This window comes from Idiotropiscis lumnitzeri, chromosome 4, assembly GCF_059441095.1.
Source record: "Idiotropiscis lumnitzeri isolate Australia: NSW breed Sydney's pygmy pipehorse chromosome 4, RoL_Ilum_1.0, whole genome shotgun sequence".
In the NCBI taxonomy this organism is placed as follows: domain Eukaryota; kingdom Metazoa; phylum Chordata; class Actinopteri; order Syngnathiformes; family Syngnathidae; genus Idiotropiscis; species Idiotropiscis lumnitzeri.
In genome coordinates this window covers 5,797,251-5,815,828 of record NC_142394.1, presented here as the reverse complement: position 1 = coordinate 5,815,828, position 18,578 = coordinate 5,797,251, and the positions used below count along the sequence as shown (strand labels likewise).

At 39.6% G+C, this 18,578-nt stretch overlaps 1 protein-coding gene across 7 annotated transcripts; it reads left to right on the top strand.

Annotated features, from left to right (window-relative positions):
* The first annotated feature begins 4,318 nt into the window (after positions 1-4,318).
* Positions 4,319-18,220, top strand: snx25 (sorting nexin 25). 7 transcript variants are annotated; one of them, XM_088294531.1, is made up of 23 exons: positions 4,319-4,463; positions 4,787-5,492; positions 6,536-6,620; positions 8,993-9,209; positions 9,510-9,682; positions 10,415-10,601; positions 11,030-11,100; positions 11,623-11,813; positions 11,957-12,088; positions 12,179-12,328; positions 12,420-12,545; positions 12,647-12,811; positions 13,399-13,530; positions 13,852-13,992; positions 15,045-15,158; positions 15,476-15,553; positions 15,792-15,875; positions 15,949-16,066; positions 16,269-16,335; positions 16,443-16,624; positions 16,787-16,887; positions 16,963-17,024; positions 17,106-18,220. In XM_088294531.1, the coding sequence occupies exons 2-23, from the start codon at positions 5,148-5,150 to the stop codon at positions 17,113-17,115; spliced, it is 2,931 nt and encodes a 976-aa protein (XP_088150657.1). In that variant the 5' UTR covers positions 4,319-4,463; positions 4,787-5,147; the 3' UTR covers positions 17,116-18,220. The 7 variants fall into 7 exon arrangements, with proteins under 7 accessions (XP_088150657.1, XP_088150659.1, XP_088150660.1 ...); XM_088294533.1 differs by having other exon boundaries at positions 4,320-4,506; XM_088294534.1 differs by having other exon boundaries at positions 4,320-4,514; positions 4,841-5,492.
* The last annotated feature ends 358 nt before the right edge of the window (positions 18,221-18,578 follow it).

Here is an 18,578-nt window from a genome sequence, read left to right as displayed (position 1 = left end):
TGCTGACTTAAAAGAGAATGAGGAAATGAGCAGCTCATGTGCAGTTTTTGATATGTCTTGTCTGGTTTATTTAATACGTCACCAAGATACGCAAACTCGCTGCATTCTGAGAATCTTTTCATAAGGTTAATTGTTTCAAGGTCATTATATATTAGATGACGCAATGGCTACTTTTAGTCGTGGGGGGGAACGTCCATGAATGACTGCCTCCTGGGTTGTGAATATTTATTTATGTTGGATTGCCAGCCAATTGCAGGGCAGACGGAGACGAACAACCATCCACGCTCATAATCACACCCAGGAACAATTTAGAGTGTTCAGTCAACCTACCATGCATGTTTTTGGAATGTGGGAGGAAACCTGAAGACCCAGAGAAAACCCATGCAGGCACGGAGAGAACATGGTAACTCCACACAATGATCTACTTATCATTTTATGTTGTTCAATAATTTATTGTGATTTTTCTTTCCACATTTCCATTAAAATGTTGACCAAGAATCAAAGTGCATATTTAGTGTGATGATTTCGCTGCTTTCGTTAGGAGGACGTAATCGAATGGCATTCTGTATCTTCATGCTGACCTGCACGACAAGACACCAACAACCCTCAGCAGATTCAAGTAGCATGTTGCAAGATCTCCATTGATAATCAAGTGGGCCTCATCATTAGGCTAAGAGATATTTTATGGCCCACACCTTGTTAAAACAGCAAACCATCACAGAGAAGTCATGACTCCATATTTTAGTTTGTGTGTGTTGCCTGTTTGGAGGGGCCCCCAGTGAGAGAAGGAACTAGTCCCTCGAGATGCTTGAGTGGAGATCAATAGGCCCAATGTTTGAGTCATCAGCCAAGCCTGAGATGTTTGGGGATTCATCACTTTTGTTTTTGTTTATTTAAGTATCAGGTTAATCTGCTTTAGAAAAGTCAGCAAGAGGCCTGACCTCTTCCCAAAAGCTACAGCTTACCCCCCTTCTCCGCTGTTGACAGCTCAGCGTGTCCATACTGCACGGGGAAAATCCAGCAATGTATGCTTTATCTCTTTGGATGTGTTATCTACCTGATGGCTTTAAGGTCCCGTTCACACTAAAGGAATCGCCTTGGGGATGAAAAGAAGATGATTATGTTTTGTGTGAGCTGGAGCGCTGCCCTTTGTTGACACTCGCAGATGTCTGCTTTATGTGGCACTTACAATTTGACGATTTGCATTTCACAACGCTCAACTTGATCCCTGGGAATTGTCCTTGAAGCCTTTAGGTCTTTCTTAAAATTTCTGAACATCCTGGAGGATTGTACATTTGTTAACTGTTACACAGGTCAACATGGCCTCAGATCATCCCATTGTAGTTCATGTTTTAATGATGACATAACATTTAACCTTTATTAGTGCATCAATCTACAAAATCTTCCCATTCCCTCAATAATATTGATATTTAATAAAAAGTTAAACTGACAATTGCATATTCTTACTAGATCACCATCAGTATTTATTTAAACAAGTGTGTGAGGATAAGTAGTTGTACAGACAAAAGGACAAAACGGGACCAATAGGTAAGCGTACATAACAAGGTGGCGGACGGTGAGTTCTGGACCTGGGCCTTCAATGATCTTCGGTGATCTAATCCACCTCTTAATAACACCATTATGTATAAAAATAATGTAAAAAAAAAAAACACCAGATAACCATTCATGGTATTAAAGTAGAGCTTGACATATTTGAGGGTAAATAAAAAAGCAGAAAACACAGTTACGTAACTTTACCTTCCTATACAGCAACTACAAACCTCTACAAGTATTACAATATGGCAGTTAACAATCAAACTTTAAATAAATTACATCATACTCGTCAGATGTTGATGCAGAGGCAGCAGACCTTTCTCTGTCCTTGTAATGTTTTGGATGTATGCAACACACTTGATTCAAATGATCAACATCATTTTCAGGCTTCTTCACAGCTCGCTGATGAACTTTTTTTTTTTTCCAATCATGTGTGTTGCAGGATGGACTCACCTAAAACAGGCAGGAGCGCGGCCCTCTAGGGCCCGAGCTGGACATACCTGTTTTAACGCTTAGCGATAGCATGATTTTTGTTTTTGACGATATACTCGCAATCTGCTGAAATGACATCAAGTTACCATGAATCATTATAATTATAGTATTATCTTATTATTTGCTCCAGTTATCCAGGTGTCAAAGAAACGATCAGAGCACCATATCTAATTTAATGAGCCATTTTCTGGAACACAGAACATGGAGGTAGGTCCACATAAACAAAGGTTTGTCATGCTGAAACAATCACAGAATACAAAGTCTTAATAGTCACGTTCTATCGTACAGATGCAACAAATTTGATCTCATGAAAACATAAAAGACAGCCAATAATACAATGATAATGACAAGCACTATTAACTGAAGGATGAGGAAATGTTCCCACAAAGCAACGAGACGGCGCGGCCGACATGGCCTCACATAGACAGTCAAGAAAGGGAATGAGAGAGAGCAGCTGGATAGACAAGCAAGAAAGCCAAAGACGGACAGACTACCTTAGTCAATTTGATGCTGCAATAGTTACGTTGTCTCATCAGATGTATAAACTTTCTATCGCCTTCGTGTACCTACTCACTAATAAACATTTTAAAATGAAAAGCTGAACATAATGGCCGGCGCACCACAGAGTTGGCTGGTGGTGGGATTCCTTCATAATTAAAAAGTCACAATTTTGAAGGACATTTCCACCTTGGAAAGCACCAACTCCGAGCTATAAAATATACCTACTACAAAAACCCACGTTAAGAATATTTTAAAGAATGAGATTACTTTTCCTCCAGATGGCGTCCCGGAAGCCAGAAGTTTATACGTCTCGTGCATTAAGTCCATTCATTTGAACTAGTGCTGTCCTTACCTATTGGTAGAAAAGGAGCACTTTTTCATCTCTCCTTGACCTGATAATGTAATTCAACAAAGGAAAACCAAAGGTGGCATAATGGTTAGTAGATTTGACTTTCTGAGGAGACCCTCTTTATTTTGCACAGCCCTGGTGGGCAGCAACCAAAGCACGTCGTCATCCCAGAATCGATTGGTGCCCGCTGTATATCACATTATGTTGTTAAAAAATTTAATTAATTAATTAATTAATTAATAATACCAATAACAATAATAATAATAATAATAGAAATTACAATAAATTATACATTTTTAACATCGTGTTTAATAGTAGACACCAGTAGTTGTATTTTGAGGCACGTTTGTCATGGTCAGGGTTCCTTTTAACAAAGCAGATTTATCAAACGCTCTTAAACCAGTAACATTAAGACACTGCAACTGTCTTGCAGGTCAAACTATTCATCGGAGCTCTTCTACTAAATCTCCATCTACAGGATGGAAAAATCTTAAAATTGGGCTTGAATTACTTGTAATTAGAATCACTAATGGATATCCAAACTCTGCAGATGTACAGATACATATGTATGTTGCGTCCAGTGGAAGACTGCAAATCTTGAGACTGCAAACAAAGAGTGGAACATTACCACCATCTACTGGATTAAAATGGGTGTACACTGCAATTTACAGCACCCCCATAAAACGCTCAGCATTAGGCTCAAGTTGTTGAGACCTTTTGATCCCTCACTTGATATTGGACTCATTGCTTATCCATTACTGTACAGGCACTTTGCCACGCGCATCTTACTGCTCTTTTAGATGGAATATAATGCGCCTTCAATTTTTTGAACGAACGGAGAACCCCCCCCCCCACACACACACACACCCAATTTGTTTTTTTTTTGTTTTTTTTTATGGAAACACCGACCCGACATAAACTAGCTAAATCTCCACAATCCCCATCCCAACCACCCCGTGTAATTAAAAAAAATGTTTTAAGGTGACCAGGTACACAGAATGGTGCTATTGCACCGTCAGAAATCGGTAAAGCCCATCATCACACTCAGCGCAGTATTTCATTTGGCATTACATATTTTTTATTCATTTAATTAAATTTTTAAAATATTAAGAACTTCACAAGTAGGCATTTTATTCCAATCCAATCTCTACTTCCATGTTTGTTCTGCACCTGTACTTCGTGCGAGGGGACTGGGAGGGAAGGTGTTTACTTGCGCTTTCGGTTTAGTGCCTGTTTTTGTAGTATCAATTTTAATAGAACCAGCGTATAAACATTCACATTTGTGTGCACTTGATTATGCCATCGCTTCCCCATGACAGTTTTTTTTAATCGGCTGAACACAACCTTGGTCCCATTATTGCACACCGGTCCCGTCCGCTTGGAGTATGCTGATACTTAAAACAGACACACCATCTAGCGTTAACGCCACAGCTGATTGGCTGACACTCTTTGGCGTTCAGACAGATTGTCATTCAGCTGTGGCTCGATGAAAAACAACAGCTTGTTTTAAACTAATTGTCGTGGACAATTCTTCGCTGGATCAAAGATACTTTTTAAAAGTTAAAATGTAATTGCATTCGCTCGTCTAAACTACTGATTTGCGGAGGAACGTGAGGAAGTAATGTTATCGACCACTCATTTGAAAGGATATTTGAAGTCGCTAATGTTAGCTGGTGTTGAATTGCATAGTAAAAGAGGATGCTAATTGGCTAGTATTGTGGTATGTTGCAGTTAGCTACATGGCTATCTCGTAAATGAGTTTGCGGATGGTTGAGTGAATATGAATGTCATGTTGATTATAGTTAACAACTTCAACTAACATCGTGTGTTAGCCTCTCGCTATCCGGGTTAGCAACACCACTAAGCTACCTCTATCCATTTGTCTCCAAGGTGACGGTGCTTGTGGTTCCGTTCCTCTCATTCCGCCTCGTATCTGTCTGCCAGACGTGTGCCACTATCGATCATTCAAGATCAACCGCGGTGCTGTCTAGAGGACTAACTGTGGCTGTGGATGACTGAAGTGACGGCGTTGTGTGGCTGTCTCCGCCGGGTGGGCCGATGTTAGGAACGGGGAACGCAGCGGAGTAGGTCAGCCAGGAGATGCCGGAGCGGGGATGCCGCTTCTTGAACACAACGTTGTAGTTGAGGGTATAGAAGAGTGTACCTACCTCTCTGACTCGACACTTGGACAAGGGAATCAACTTTTCTGCCCAACCAGCAGTGGCTCATATATGGATGGTGGGGTCGCAGTATGCCCACCCCCTCATCTACCACAACAAAACAGACTGGAGGCAGCAGCAGTGCAGGAGAGGGGCCCATGTTTGCCAGCTCTTCCTCTTCTCTTAGCTCCTCTTTCCGGTTTGTCCCAGCTTTCCTTCTGGGTGTGGTGGCAGCAGTCGTGTTCCAGCTGTCATGGGGAGGTTTGTCCCTTACCTCTTTCTTCTTGAAGCTCTTCATTTATGTGTCATTCGCCCTACTGTGTTTCCTGGCTGGGAGCTTTGTTCTGCTTGTCAGGAAGAGTCCTCTCAAAGTCAGCTGCTTTGACAGACACAGAAAACATTCAGTCCAACAGTTGGAGTTTTTCAACAAGCTCATGGTAAGATGTTACTGCCGTCTAAAACTGAGATGCAGACTTCATCCTTCCACACAACATTCAGTACACTTGCGCAACCAAATGCAGTTAGTCCCTGCCAGGGTGCTTTGGGTCCAATCCAACTTCGCTAAAAACTGTTATTTATGAATTACAAATGTATCTAGGTTCGTCTATATCTGCCTATATGGTGACAGGTAGAACAATTAAATGATATTCCAGTGTATGGCAATATCCAACTAATACAATTCTTGTGTCAGAATAAGTCATGACTTTCTGTTTGTATAGTATCAGCTTTGGGTCAGCTTTGTGCTCAGTTCAGCGTTCATACTTTTTGTGATAAATTTTGTTCGTTGGTTTCTTGGTAGATTTTTTTTCTATTGTAAAATTGGTTTGGATTTGGCAAGGTTGGAAAGTGCTTTTGAATATAAACTGTCCCAAAAAATCTGCCTTTTTCTGTCACCGGTGTGCTGATTTAACTCTTTGTTTATTACTGTTGTTGTAGTTTGCAGTGGAGCATCCCTGCAAAGGATCAGACTCAAGAGTTGTTTCCAATATTTTGCCCATTAAAAATTAGTTAATTGTTAGACCAACAATGCAGTATCGCTCTACACCACTGAAGATAACACACATTGTATATAACTAGGTGGTTGTGCCCATTTAAACTAAACAATTAATTCAAAAGCTGTTTTTTTTGTTTGTTTTATTTTAATGCAAGTAATGCATAATCGTAGTTAATTGTTATGGCCAATTGATGTCAGGCGTGTGTGTCGCTGGACTGAGCTAAAGCATTGATTTCAATGAGGTTTGAGTACATTTCTTAAGGCTTGCAATGGAATAGATTTGTGAAAAGAGACCCCGTGCATTCATCAACAAAGAACATGCTTGTGCGATTTGGCCGAATCATTCTAAGAAGTTATAATGTCTCTGCTGTCTGGCTTTTATGGGCCAAGCAGTGGCTGTGTTCACTCAATGACTTATTCATGTTGCTACAGTTGAGAAAAAAAATCAATATATTGTATGCATTTTCTTTTACTCTGTTTTTCCAGATTCGGTTTTTGGCCCCAGTTCAAGAATCGAGCCAGAGTCGGAGGGTGGTGGTTTCACACAATTTAGACAAAGCACTCAAAGAAGGTAAACTAAGAATTTTAATTTACTTAAATTTTATTTCGTATAGCAGTGCGCAAGACACTAGAGCAATCACATGCCAGTAACAAAAAAATATGAACCAATCTCATATGGAACATCAAGTCCCTGCACTCCCTTTGTTGTCTTCTGCGCATTTCTTCTTCTTCTTCTTTTTCCTCTACTCATAATTATTATCATTATTGTTATCATTATCAATGTTTTATAAAACAAATCAACAATTTTTTTCTCTGTGTTTACGCGTATATTTTAACTGATAACTACAACATTATAACAGTGTACTTTCACTTCAGTAAAATGTAATTGCTAGCAATCTTCTCTATCATTCATCTAACATCCTTTCTAGTTAATTAAATTTGTTGTTAGGTGATTAATTATGTCATCACTTTTCTTTTGACAATATTTTTGTTCCTACACCCAAATGATGGTAGTATTATTTTGAACAATTTGCACGTCGGCTATCAGTAGACTCTTGTCTCGTGTTACTACTTTAAGATGAGCAAATGTCTAATGTATTAAGCTGGCTCTGCTAAATGTCACAACAACCACAGCTTCTAAAAAACTGCTGACTGCTGGATCTTTGTTCTTCCATGTCATCATAGCCAGACACTGATATTTTAACTCTTAAGTCTGTGTAACACGCTTGCAAAATGACTTGCAAAACTAAGAAGCAGTTGGCTTCCTGATTTATATCGAGGGCGCGTATTTAAACTCCTGTATGTGTTTAGAAAAAAAACATACTATTGGTAATGTATGTAGTTGCTTATTTGCTGAAAATGTCACTGTCACGCTATTCTTGTTAACATCGACTGTCTAGCACACCATAATGGGCCCTATTTGGATGCCCAGCACATGTGGAACATAACACGCAGTTTTTTACAGTGCTGTGAAAAAGTATTTGCCCCCTTGCATGTTTATCACTCACTATGGTTTCATTTCGTCACACCGATTTGAATGTCACACTGAAACAACACAAGGATATAGACAATGCAGTTTCGAGATGATGATTTTATTTACCTAGGTGTGAAAACAATGCAAACCTATCTGGCCCTAAGTGAAAAAGTAATTGCCCTTCTCTTTATGAAATCATCAAGCAACTGTGACTCACCACAGTTTTGGGAAAGCTGAGTTCAATTTCACAGGCAAAACCCAACCACCATATTTTTTTGAATCAAGAAATCACTTCAATAGAATCTTTGCATCGTGCCACGATCCAAAGAAATTCCAGGAAAATAAAATGGAAGAAAAAGTCATTGAGTCAATCTGGAAAAGGTTACAAAGCCATTTCTGAGGCTGTGGGGCTCCAGCAAACCAGTGTCACAGCCATTATTCACAAATGGAGAAAACAGGGAACAGTGGAGAACCTTTCCAGGAGTGGTGGACCTACGGTTATTACTTCAAGAATTGGAGGACGACTCATCCAGGAGGTCTCAGAATAACCTAGAAAACCATCCAAAGAACTGCTGGCCTCAGTTAAGGTCTGTGTTCACGACTCCACGACAAGAAAGACACAGGTCACAAATGGCGTCCGTGGGAGGGTTCCCAGGCAAAAAACACTGCTGTTACAAAAGGACACAAATCTTCATCTTACATTTGCAAAAAAACATCCGGATGATCCTCTAGAATTTTGGAGAAATATTTTGTGGACTGTTGAATCAAAAATGGAACTTTTTGGAGGGTGTGCAGCCCGCTACATCTGGCGTAAAAATGACACAACATCTCATAAAAAAGAACATGATGCCAACCGTAAAGCATGGTGGTGGCAGTGTAACCGTCTGCGGCTGCTTTATTTTCTCAGGACCAGGACAACCTGCTGTGATTGTCTGCAAAATATATTCTGCTCTTTTGCTAGAAAACCCTCCAATATGGCAGTTCTGAAACTATTCTGCGAAGAAGAGTGGTCCAAAATCCCTCCACTGCATCACCAATTTCTGCAAACGTTTGATTTCAGCTATTGTTGCCGAAGGTGGCAGAACTCGTTATTATCGTGAGGGGGCAATTACTTTTTCACATAGAGCCAGATAGGTTTGCTTTACTTGTTTAACACATCCAGATGTAAATACCATTAAATAAAAGCTGCAATTATGTCATATTCACTTTGGATCTGTATCCCAAATTATCTTCAGTATACAACAAAAACTAAGGATTCAAATTTTTTTGGAGGGGACTGTATTATGCAAGGGATATGACCATCAGTTATTAAAATACAGTATGTGTATCATTATACAATTTGTGTTTACAGTAATGTGAATATATTTTTAGCTTTCTGTTTCTCATGATATTTTGTGTTCACAGCCGTGCCTAAGCTTGTGTTTTTAACCACAAAATATATTTGATCAAAACATTTTGTCTACCCACAGTGTTGGACTACGCCTATAGAGACTACATCCTGTCTTGGTACATTCCTTTGAGTCGTGATGAGGGCCAATTGTACTCCATGCTGTCAGAAGATTGGTGGCAGATGATTGGGCAGTTGAGATGTCGACTTGCTGATATAGATCTTGTTAACGTGGTGTGCTATGACACCATCCGAATTTTACATACACACTTCACTGGCCTCAAGGCTGCATCTGCAAGGTACACACTTCTACCTGTCAATTTATGTTCATAAATGTAAAACAAAAACATGCAGAACCTGAAAGGGAGTGTGGTCGTACCTAAAAAAACACATTTTCTATTACTTATGCTAATGTGGAGAAATTATGTCTTTGCTACTGTTTGCTTAACCGAACGAACCCTGACACACACACCACCCAAAAAAAAAGCAGTCGCTATGTTCGTGCACACACTTGCAAACCTTCGCCGCTCAGTGAGGTACAGGATTACAGCAATTCAATACTGTTCCCTCTTCATTGTGTGCCTTTTATGTATCGACAGACCGGATGAAGGAGCTCGGCCCTTTCCTCTCCATCCGTGTTTGGTTAATCCGGAGTCAGAGTTGGCCTTCCTTCGCTGTGTAGCCAGAATACTGCTCCTATGTCTGCTGCCACAAAAGGATGCAAAGTCTTACACACTACGCTGCTGTCTCACAGAAGTGATCACTACTAAAGGTAATTTAACTTATCAGTATTTTATTTTTTTTATGTATAGTTGTTTTTCAATACTTTTATAAATTGTTAAACAAAAATCGAAGTAAAATAATGAGGTCGCAAAATGTTAATAGCACCTTATGATGTTCAGTCTTTAAGGTGGTGCGTATGAGCAGTGATGCCAGTGTAACTTCCTTTTGACAGCCATTTTGAGTAACTAGTAATCTAATGGGTTACTATTTCCATAATAGTAGTCTGACTAAAGTTACTGGTCCTCATTACAAAGAAGTCAATAGCAGACAATTGCCACTGGCTTGTCCAAGTCAGAAAATGAGGCAGAAGTCACTGATCACCACATCAAATTCAGCCACAGTCTGGTTACATGGAATAGTTGCACGTTTAAAAAAAGTACTACATTTTGGAACATAAAATGAATCATCTCAAACCGTGAAGCATTATGGGATGAGGTCGTCTACGCCCAGTCCTCTGAGGGTAGTGACGTCACTCGTGCGCCAAGTCATGTTTTCAGCACGTTTACATCTCACGTACTTACCAATGTCGGAAGTAGAAATTTTCCTTTTCATCTACAGCATTTGGGGATAATCAATTGCAACAGTCCAAAGTATACTTGAAAGTAGAACTGAAAGACCTGAAACCTTATGTTGCAGCACTTGTGTATGTCAGCTAATACTTTGTTCTTCAAGAGAATGTAATAGTCTTATTATTTTTTTGTGCACGTGTATATGTGTGCAGTGTTGAAGCCTTTGGTGGAAGTTCTTAGCGACCCCGACTCCATAAACAGGATGCTGCTATCTCAAATGGAGCTGCGGGAGCAGCAGGCTGAGCAACAGAAGAAAGCTTACACCTATGCTGCCTCTTATGAAGACTTCATTAAACTGATATCAACTTCCACAGATGTCATTTTCCTCAAACAACTCAGGTATGACACTGAAATACAGCACTCCACATGCACAACAGATCCGACACTGCGAAAAATGCAGGCCTACTTGCAGGTCCTTGCATACTGAATGCAGTTTACACAAACATGTTTAGCAAACAGTGTTAACTGCTCATCTTTTTGCTGCTGTGGGCTGATGTTGCCATGGGAGCAGACAGTGCGTCTGAGGCAATATGAGACACCTCAATGAAGAAAAAAGTCATATTGCCATTTTGTCTCATTAGTCCAAGCCATTTGCAAACTTGAGTTATATTACTCATACTCCAATTGCTTTCTCATTACATTATGTTTCAAAAGGTGCAGAATGATTGTTCATGTAATATTTGTTGTTGCACTAATACTGTATTAATCAGAACATCCAAAGACAGCTTTTATTTTTTTTTTACTGAAAAACCTCACTTTTCCTGCAGGTATCAGATAGTGGTAGAAATTATTCATGCCACCACCATCAGCAGCCTGCCTCAGCTCAAGAAACAGAAAGGTACTATTGGTTGCTTCTCGTTAACATTTATTTATTTTTTTACATTTCTGCCAAGATACTTATAGTGTTAACAACTAACAATAATTGGGAAACGGATAAATATCAATATTCAACTCTTTATTCCTCTAAATATCTGCCAGTGTTATTTTTTTTCCAAATGATTACTTGTACACTATTTTGAGAAGATCACCACATCCCATCACTAGTGAGCTACTTTTAGAGTAGACTTGCGTGCTACTCATGTGGTCCTTGGGGCCCACCTGGTGCTCGCGGTAACCACGTGACCTTGCTCTTAACACAACGACTGCTGAAATCTGTCTCGCTGACAAAAGATTCCACATTCGTATAAGACTTGAGGGTTTTGTCTATTATAGATCTACAGTATATCTGCAGTAAGCAGTACTTCATTGAAATTCTATCAGAACCTGGCATGATGTGACAGTGACGCCACAAAGTAATTTTGCTCTCTCTCTCGCTCTGTCTCTCTGTCGTTCTCTCTCTCTCTGTCTTTTTCTCTTCCAGAGCGTAAAGGCAAAGAATCAGCAGCCATGAAGGCCGACCTGCTAAGAGCCAGGGATATGAAACGATACATCAATCAATTAACCGTTGCAAAGAAACAATGTGAGAAACGAATCCGGCTACTTGGTGGACCAAACTATGAGAACAATGAAGATGGAGGAACTGATGACAGTGATGAACCTCTCAGCCAGAGGGTACTACTACTACAGAGGATTCTTTTTTTTTTTCAATTCTGACTAATCTGTCTGGAGCATATTACAGAGTGAAGCATGTCTTATTATTATATAATTGGAACAAGCCCCATGTTTCTCATGTCAGTCTATTTCCTCATTTTCAGATTCTCCTGTTCGATGACATCATGTGCAATGCAGGTTACAGGGAACATTTCAGAGATTACATGGAGAGAGTTGATAGGAGAGCTCTGATAAGCTTCTGGGAATTGGTGGAAACACTGAAAACTGCCAACAAGGTGACACACTTGCCAAAATATTCACTATACTAACTAAACCAAAGTTTGAATACAGTAGTTTATGTGGTCATTATTATTCATTTTTAACAGACTGAGGTGCCCCAAATTGTTGGCGAGATCTACCAGAAGTTCTTTGTAGAAAGCAGAGAGATTCCGGTGGAGAAGTTTTTGTTGAAAGAGATCCAACAAAGCTTAGTGGGAAACAGAGGAACTCAAGTCTTTGTGAGAATACAGGAACAGGTTGATTTTCCATTCATAAATCTATGAGCCCTAAAGTCAAGCGTTGTTCAGATGTTCTACAGTGTCAGTTCTGTCCTTTGTCATTTTCTAGGTGGCTGAGACGATGAGGGAGCGTTACTACCCTTCCTTCCTGGTTTCGGACCTCTATGAAAGGCTCATTAAACGAGATGAGCAGCACAGCCAATCACAGTGTAGCACTGAGGAGAAGGACGAAGGGGTCAGACACATGCACAATACCTGCCCTTGCCTCATTGTTCACACCTCTTATCGTGTGTACATTTCAAGTTCTATGTCTTAGAGAACTGTGTTGTGGTGTAGTGTCGTGGTCTAGATACTGGAGAGGAGGTGTGCGATGAGGGCAGTAAAGGAATCAATGAACAGGCCAGCTATGCTGCCACTAAACTTCGCCAGCTGTATGACAAATTGGAGTACAAGAGACAAGCCCTGGGGTCTATTCAGAATGCACCCAAACCAGATAAAAGGGTAAGGAAATATGAATCAATTATTAATGTCATTATAACTAACTAGCAATCAACCCCTTGAGTGTTCTGAGAATATGGATCAAATTAGTAGGCAGGTCTCAAACTCAAAGCCTGGGGGCCCACATTTGGCCCACCACGTCATTTTATGTGGCACGTGAAAGCAAATGGAGTGTCAACTCCCATGATCCTTGCTGGAATGAGTACCAACATTTTAAATTGTCATGTGTATTAAATAATATTGATATTTTACACACATTTGTGTGACCTTCTTTACAGTAACAATAATTGAGCTACCATTTATCCTTGACTTTCAAAACCGGTAATACATCATTTTTTTGTGTAAATGTAATAATACGGTGAGACGATTAGACATTTAGGGTATTTGGTTTTGTCGTCATTAAAGTCCACGGAGAGAAGCCGTAACTATAGAGTAGCCCGTGACAAAGATTAGTTTGACAAGCCTGAATTAATAACAGATAGTTTGAGCACATGCCGGTCGCTGCAACAAATTGAAATCTTGGCATTCGGAAATTATGAATTCTTTTACTGTTACTGAGCTTGCAGGCTAAACTGTTTCTTTGTTTCTAGATTGTAAGCAAACTAAAAGAAGAAATAGGGGCCATGGAGCGAGAGCACAGTGAACTTCAACAACATATCATCAGGACTGACTGGTGGTGTGAAAACCTGGGTCACTGGAGGGCGACAATTAATACTGCTGAAGTAATTGCTTGTTGATGCAATATATGATTTATGTACCTTGACATAATTAGCCAGCCTGTGTCCCACATCATTCTTTTGCTCGGAATAAACGTGAAAAAAAAAAATACTTTACTGACTGCATGACCACTATTTCAGTTGTTCTTTGTTCACAAAACAGCGCAATCCCACAATCATTCTCATCAAGTTGACAGCATTCACAGATGACAGCGTCTTTTATCTGGTGCTATTTAATGATGCACTGAATATGACAGGGTTTTGCGAAACTTGATAAATGTGTACCATGTCATTTTAAAATGCCTAATGCGTGTCTGTGTGTTTCAGGCAACAGAGGAAGGTGGGGAAACTGTAGCTTGTTACAATGTGTGCGTCGACCTCTCGGAAGGTGAGGAGACAGTTAACAGCCGCTGGAGCGTCCAAAGAAAACTGACTGAATTCCATATGTTGCACCGCAAACTGACTGAGGTACTAAACACACTACTTCCAGTAACTGCAAAAAGTAAAGTACCGTATTTTCGCAGTCATAAGGCGCACTTTAAAGTCACAAAAATTCCCCTTAACAAACAAAGCGCCCTGTCAGTCGATGCGTCCATTAAATGGACAAAGTACCACTCACGTCCATCAGCCCTTGTCATCAACGAGCTGTTGGAAGTGCATGTCAGCACACCCTGCTGGGCAAAGAGTGAGTTGTTCATGCTTACAATCGACCGTGACAAATACACTATCTGACTATAATGTTTGGGTGATGGTGTTGGAAAAAGCTGGACAAAGGGCAGCTGTCCACAATGTTTTAGTCTGTCTTATCATTTATGTTATTGCAAGCAAGAAACGTCCCAGGTTTAGACAACAGACAAAAAGTCCAAAGCATAACAGCACATCTCTTTAAACAGCCATGCAAATCTCTCTAAACAGCTATGGGATTGTGGGTCTCTGATCCCAGAATGCATTGCTTGAATTAGCTAAGGCTGAGTGGCTTTTGTGTTATTTTCATTTTTTTGGGGTATATTGATGGCATGAGAGATACATGTTTGTGTTAATCTTATTTCTATGTTTCATTGTTTGCTTGTATGATGAGTTTTTTTATTTTCTTTTAAACCGTGACTCTAAGGAGTGTGGTAAGCAGCCAAGTCCCTCCCCTGACGTTGCTTTGTAGGCTATTGCCAATGCACCTAATATTGGCCTGAGCCATTGTCAATGTCAGCTATTGTCAATAGAGACTTGGCGTCTGCTGCAACAATGGGGTGATTGCTTATGTTATTGGGGCATAGTAGGCTGCTATCGGCTGTGTCAGTGTGGGCAGCTTTGCCAAGTTCATTCTATGCTAACAGCAGCTGTGCTATCGTCTTGTCAGGCGGTGCGTCCAGTATATGTTACAAAGACAGAAATAGCGCCCTCAACAGGTGTTGCGCCCTTTGACACGGCGCGTCTTTTGGGTGCGAAAATACGGTACATTACTTGTGGCAGTAACATGGTGTACTGTATCATTGCGACGAGTAATTACAGTCTTGTTCTCTCAGTGTTTTCCATCTTTGAAGAAACTCCAGTTACCATCCCTCAGCAAACTTCCCTTCAAATCCATCGACCAAAAGTTCTTGGACAAGAGCAAAACTCAGCTCAATACCTTTTTACAGGTAAACATGATACATTTACATAATGCACAGTCAGATTCAGACCGATATTTACAATGTTACACTGCATTTCTTCTAAGAAATAGTCTTTAACTCTAGTTGCTTTCCGAAGGAAGCAGAGAAATAAACTGCTCAACAAGATAAAATAATAAGAATTAAAAGAAATCTAATTGTACTATAGATTCACTTGAAGTCAGTCTAGGATCTGTATGAATAAATTTGACTTGACTTAACCGATCAATTGAACTTGTTTGGTTCAGCTCCGTGGCCACGCTGTTGCTGACTGTATCAGCAATTTATACAATGTTGTGTGTTTGCAGCGTCTGCTGACAGATGAGCGATTGTGTCAGTCAGAGGCACTTTATGCATTCCTCAGTCCGTCTCCAGAACACCTAAAGGTAACCAATTTCTCCTCATTTCAAAGTAGCAGCAACATGTGCATGATAATGTTTGTCATTTCTGTGGCGACTCGCGCACAGGAACTTTTAAAGTTTATTTGACAAAACAGACTAAATTAGTGTCATCAAGGGCCACCCATCACAGAATTGACTGCCTTTGTGATAGGTTTAATATTTGGTGTTGAATGACAGAAGCAATACGGTGCATTTATGTTGTGCTCCTGTCTGATGTTTGAAGGTGATGTCCATTCAGAAGAAGTCTTCTTTCTCTCTGGCCTCCTTTCTGGAGAAACTTCCTGGGGATTTTTTTTCTCATACAGAGGTAGCAACTCATACAGGGCATCTGGCCATCATTTGGATTTGAGTGCCTCATGTGCTGTCATTGCTATTTATAGGAGGAGGCAGACGATGACAGCGACTTGTCAGATTACGGTGATGAGACAGATGGGAGGAGAGACGCCCTGGCTGAACCTTGCTTTATGCTCATTGGCGAGATATTTGAACTCCGAGGAAGTGAGTGCATCACTTCCTGCATCGTATCGTGTCCCTTTTGTCACACTTCATCCATTTGAAGATTCTGTCTATTTGTCAGACTTGTTTTTATTCTAGATGTGTGTCCATTTCAGAAGGAAATATGAATTCCATAAGCCTCTTGAGTACTTCTGTTGATGAATGTTTAATTTAAAAGCATGCATTTCTGTTCATCTACTTGCAGTGTTTAAGTGGGTGAGGAAAACTCTTATTGCACTAGTCCAGGTGACATTTGGACGAACTATCAACAAGTGAGTGCAAGTGAAAAGTCAAAATCATATAACGAATGCTTAATTCTGAACCTTGAACACGGTATTGTACATACACACTTAAACATTTTTGTCCTGCCCAACTGCAGACAGATCAGGGACACAGTGAACTGGATCTTCTCTGAACAGATGTTGGTCTGTTACATCAATGTCTTCAAGGACACTTTCTGGCCCAACGGGATTCTGGCACCTCATGTCAATGTCCGCACTGATGCTGAACGCACTGAAAGCAAGGAACGAGCTCAACAAAAACTACTTGACAATATTCCAGGTAGCAAATAATTATTGTTTGGGCATTGTAACAAAAAGAGAGAAGGAGCTGAGTGAATTAACTACACTAAGTAATTGAAAAATGTATTTAAGTTCAAAAGCTAAATGCATGATGCACAATAATGGTTAACATCTGCCCCCCATGTTACCTTTTGTATGTCAGATGCATTAGCAAATCTCGTGGGCCAGCAGAATGCCCGTTATGGAGTCATCAAGGTCTTCAATGCCCTGCAGGAAGCTAGTGCCAACAAACATCTTCTTTATGTAAGAACACTAGCTTTCTTAGTATTGGTATTTTTTTAATTTGTGCAAGCGTAACTGTATTGTATTTTTTTTCAGGTCTTGATGGAAATGTTACTTAAGGAAGTGTGTTCTGAACTCAGAGCAGAAGTTGACAACATGTGAAGAAGTAGATTTTTACACTCACACTTTTTGTACGAGTTTGTCTTTCATGATTTACTGAAGTGTTGCTTTTCTTGCAGAATCTTCTGACAGAATTGGGATGATGGGATACGAAAAGGTGGAAAAAACAGGGTTTGGATTTTGTTTCAGGACAGACAACCTTCAAGCATTTCCACTTTATTCATGTTTATTTTCTCGTCAATCATAAATGGCAACTTCAAGACGCTCCCTATCGTTGACTGGGAGGAGGATGTCGTGATCTTTTGGAAACATCAATGAGGTCAATATTAGAGTCCAGTACATGTACTTTTACAGATCTTTGCACAGGTGGTAGTTTGTCCAGAGCACACAATGAGCCTTGAAGATTAGCTGAACGTGATGGAGACATGATCAAAAGTGTTATTTTGTTGCTAATGACAGAGACAACAAAGGCATCTTAATGGAATTTTCAGTCATTTTCTACGATATTTTTTTGGTGTGGTTGCAGGAAAAAATGATCAACTGAGGGTATAAGAAAATGTGCTATGTTGTCGAAAGTTAACCGATCATTACTTACCAAGATAGACTGACAAAGCTGTTGTTGGCCCTTATGCTGATTTGACTTGTAAAACTTGACTGTGAAAGGAGAAAATGCAGGACTGGCACGCGATTGAAAGGGGTTTATGTTAATTCTGGTACAAACTACACAGATTTGTATTATTTTCACTCATATGAGACATTTGTTACAGAAGGTTGACATTCACCCAAGAATGAGTGAATTAACATTTTGAAACTGTGAGAGCCACTTAACGTTCATCATTAGCAGCAAACATCGCTGTATTACAACCAGCTAAGATTGTTTCTTGGTCTAAAGCTAAGATGGCAGAAACTAATTGTGAAAGTAAAAAAAAACTTGGTTGTTGAGTCATCATGTTCAAATTGATTATATGTAGACATTGATTAAATGGAGCAAAACAAATGAGGTTCAGGTTGCTTGTTGCCTTTGTAAGGTGACAAACATTTTGAATGCAACCTCTCAACATTCCTGCTACACAAAATCTGAGCAACACTTGTTCTGTGATTGTTGTTAAGGCTTATAATTGTGCAATATAATGCCATGTAAAAGTCATTGTGATTATTTTATTTATAATTATTGATAGATTTTATTTTTACCAAAAATTGTTTAGAAAGCATTTATATAAGCAATAAATTACAAAAAAAAACCTTCTGTGTGGTATTTTGTTTCTCGAAAATGCCTTATAAAAATCTAAGTTCTTAGACTTTATTAATGATGATGCTTTCAACTCCACCACTGATCCACAGTGATTAGAAGTGACAATGGCCTCTAGTCGAGTCTATAATTAATTAATAACTTATTCTACTGTTTGATAAGTGGTATTTCCTATACTGAAGTACTGATTGTCGTGTTAAAATAAGAGGATTTTGATGAAGACTTTGACGGCATCAAATGTATTTTATTGCCAATTAGTCATCCAAATAAATCAACAAAAATAATTATGCTGCTTATTGATATAATGCTATTGTGCAGCACAACCAGTTCGAAATGCTTAATC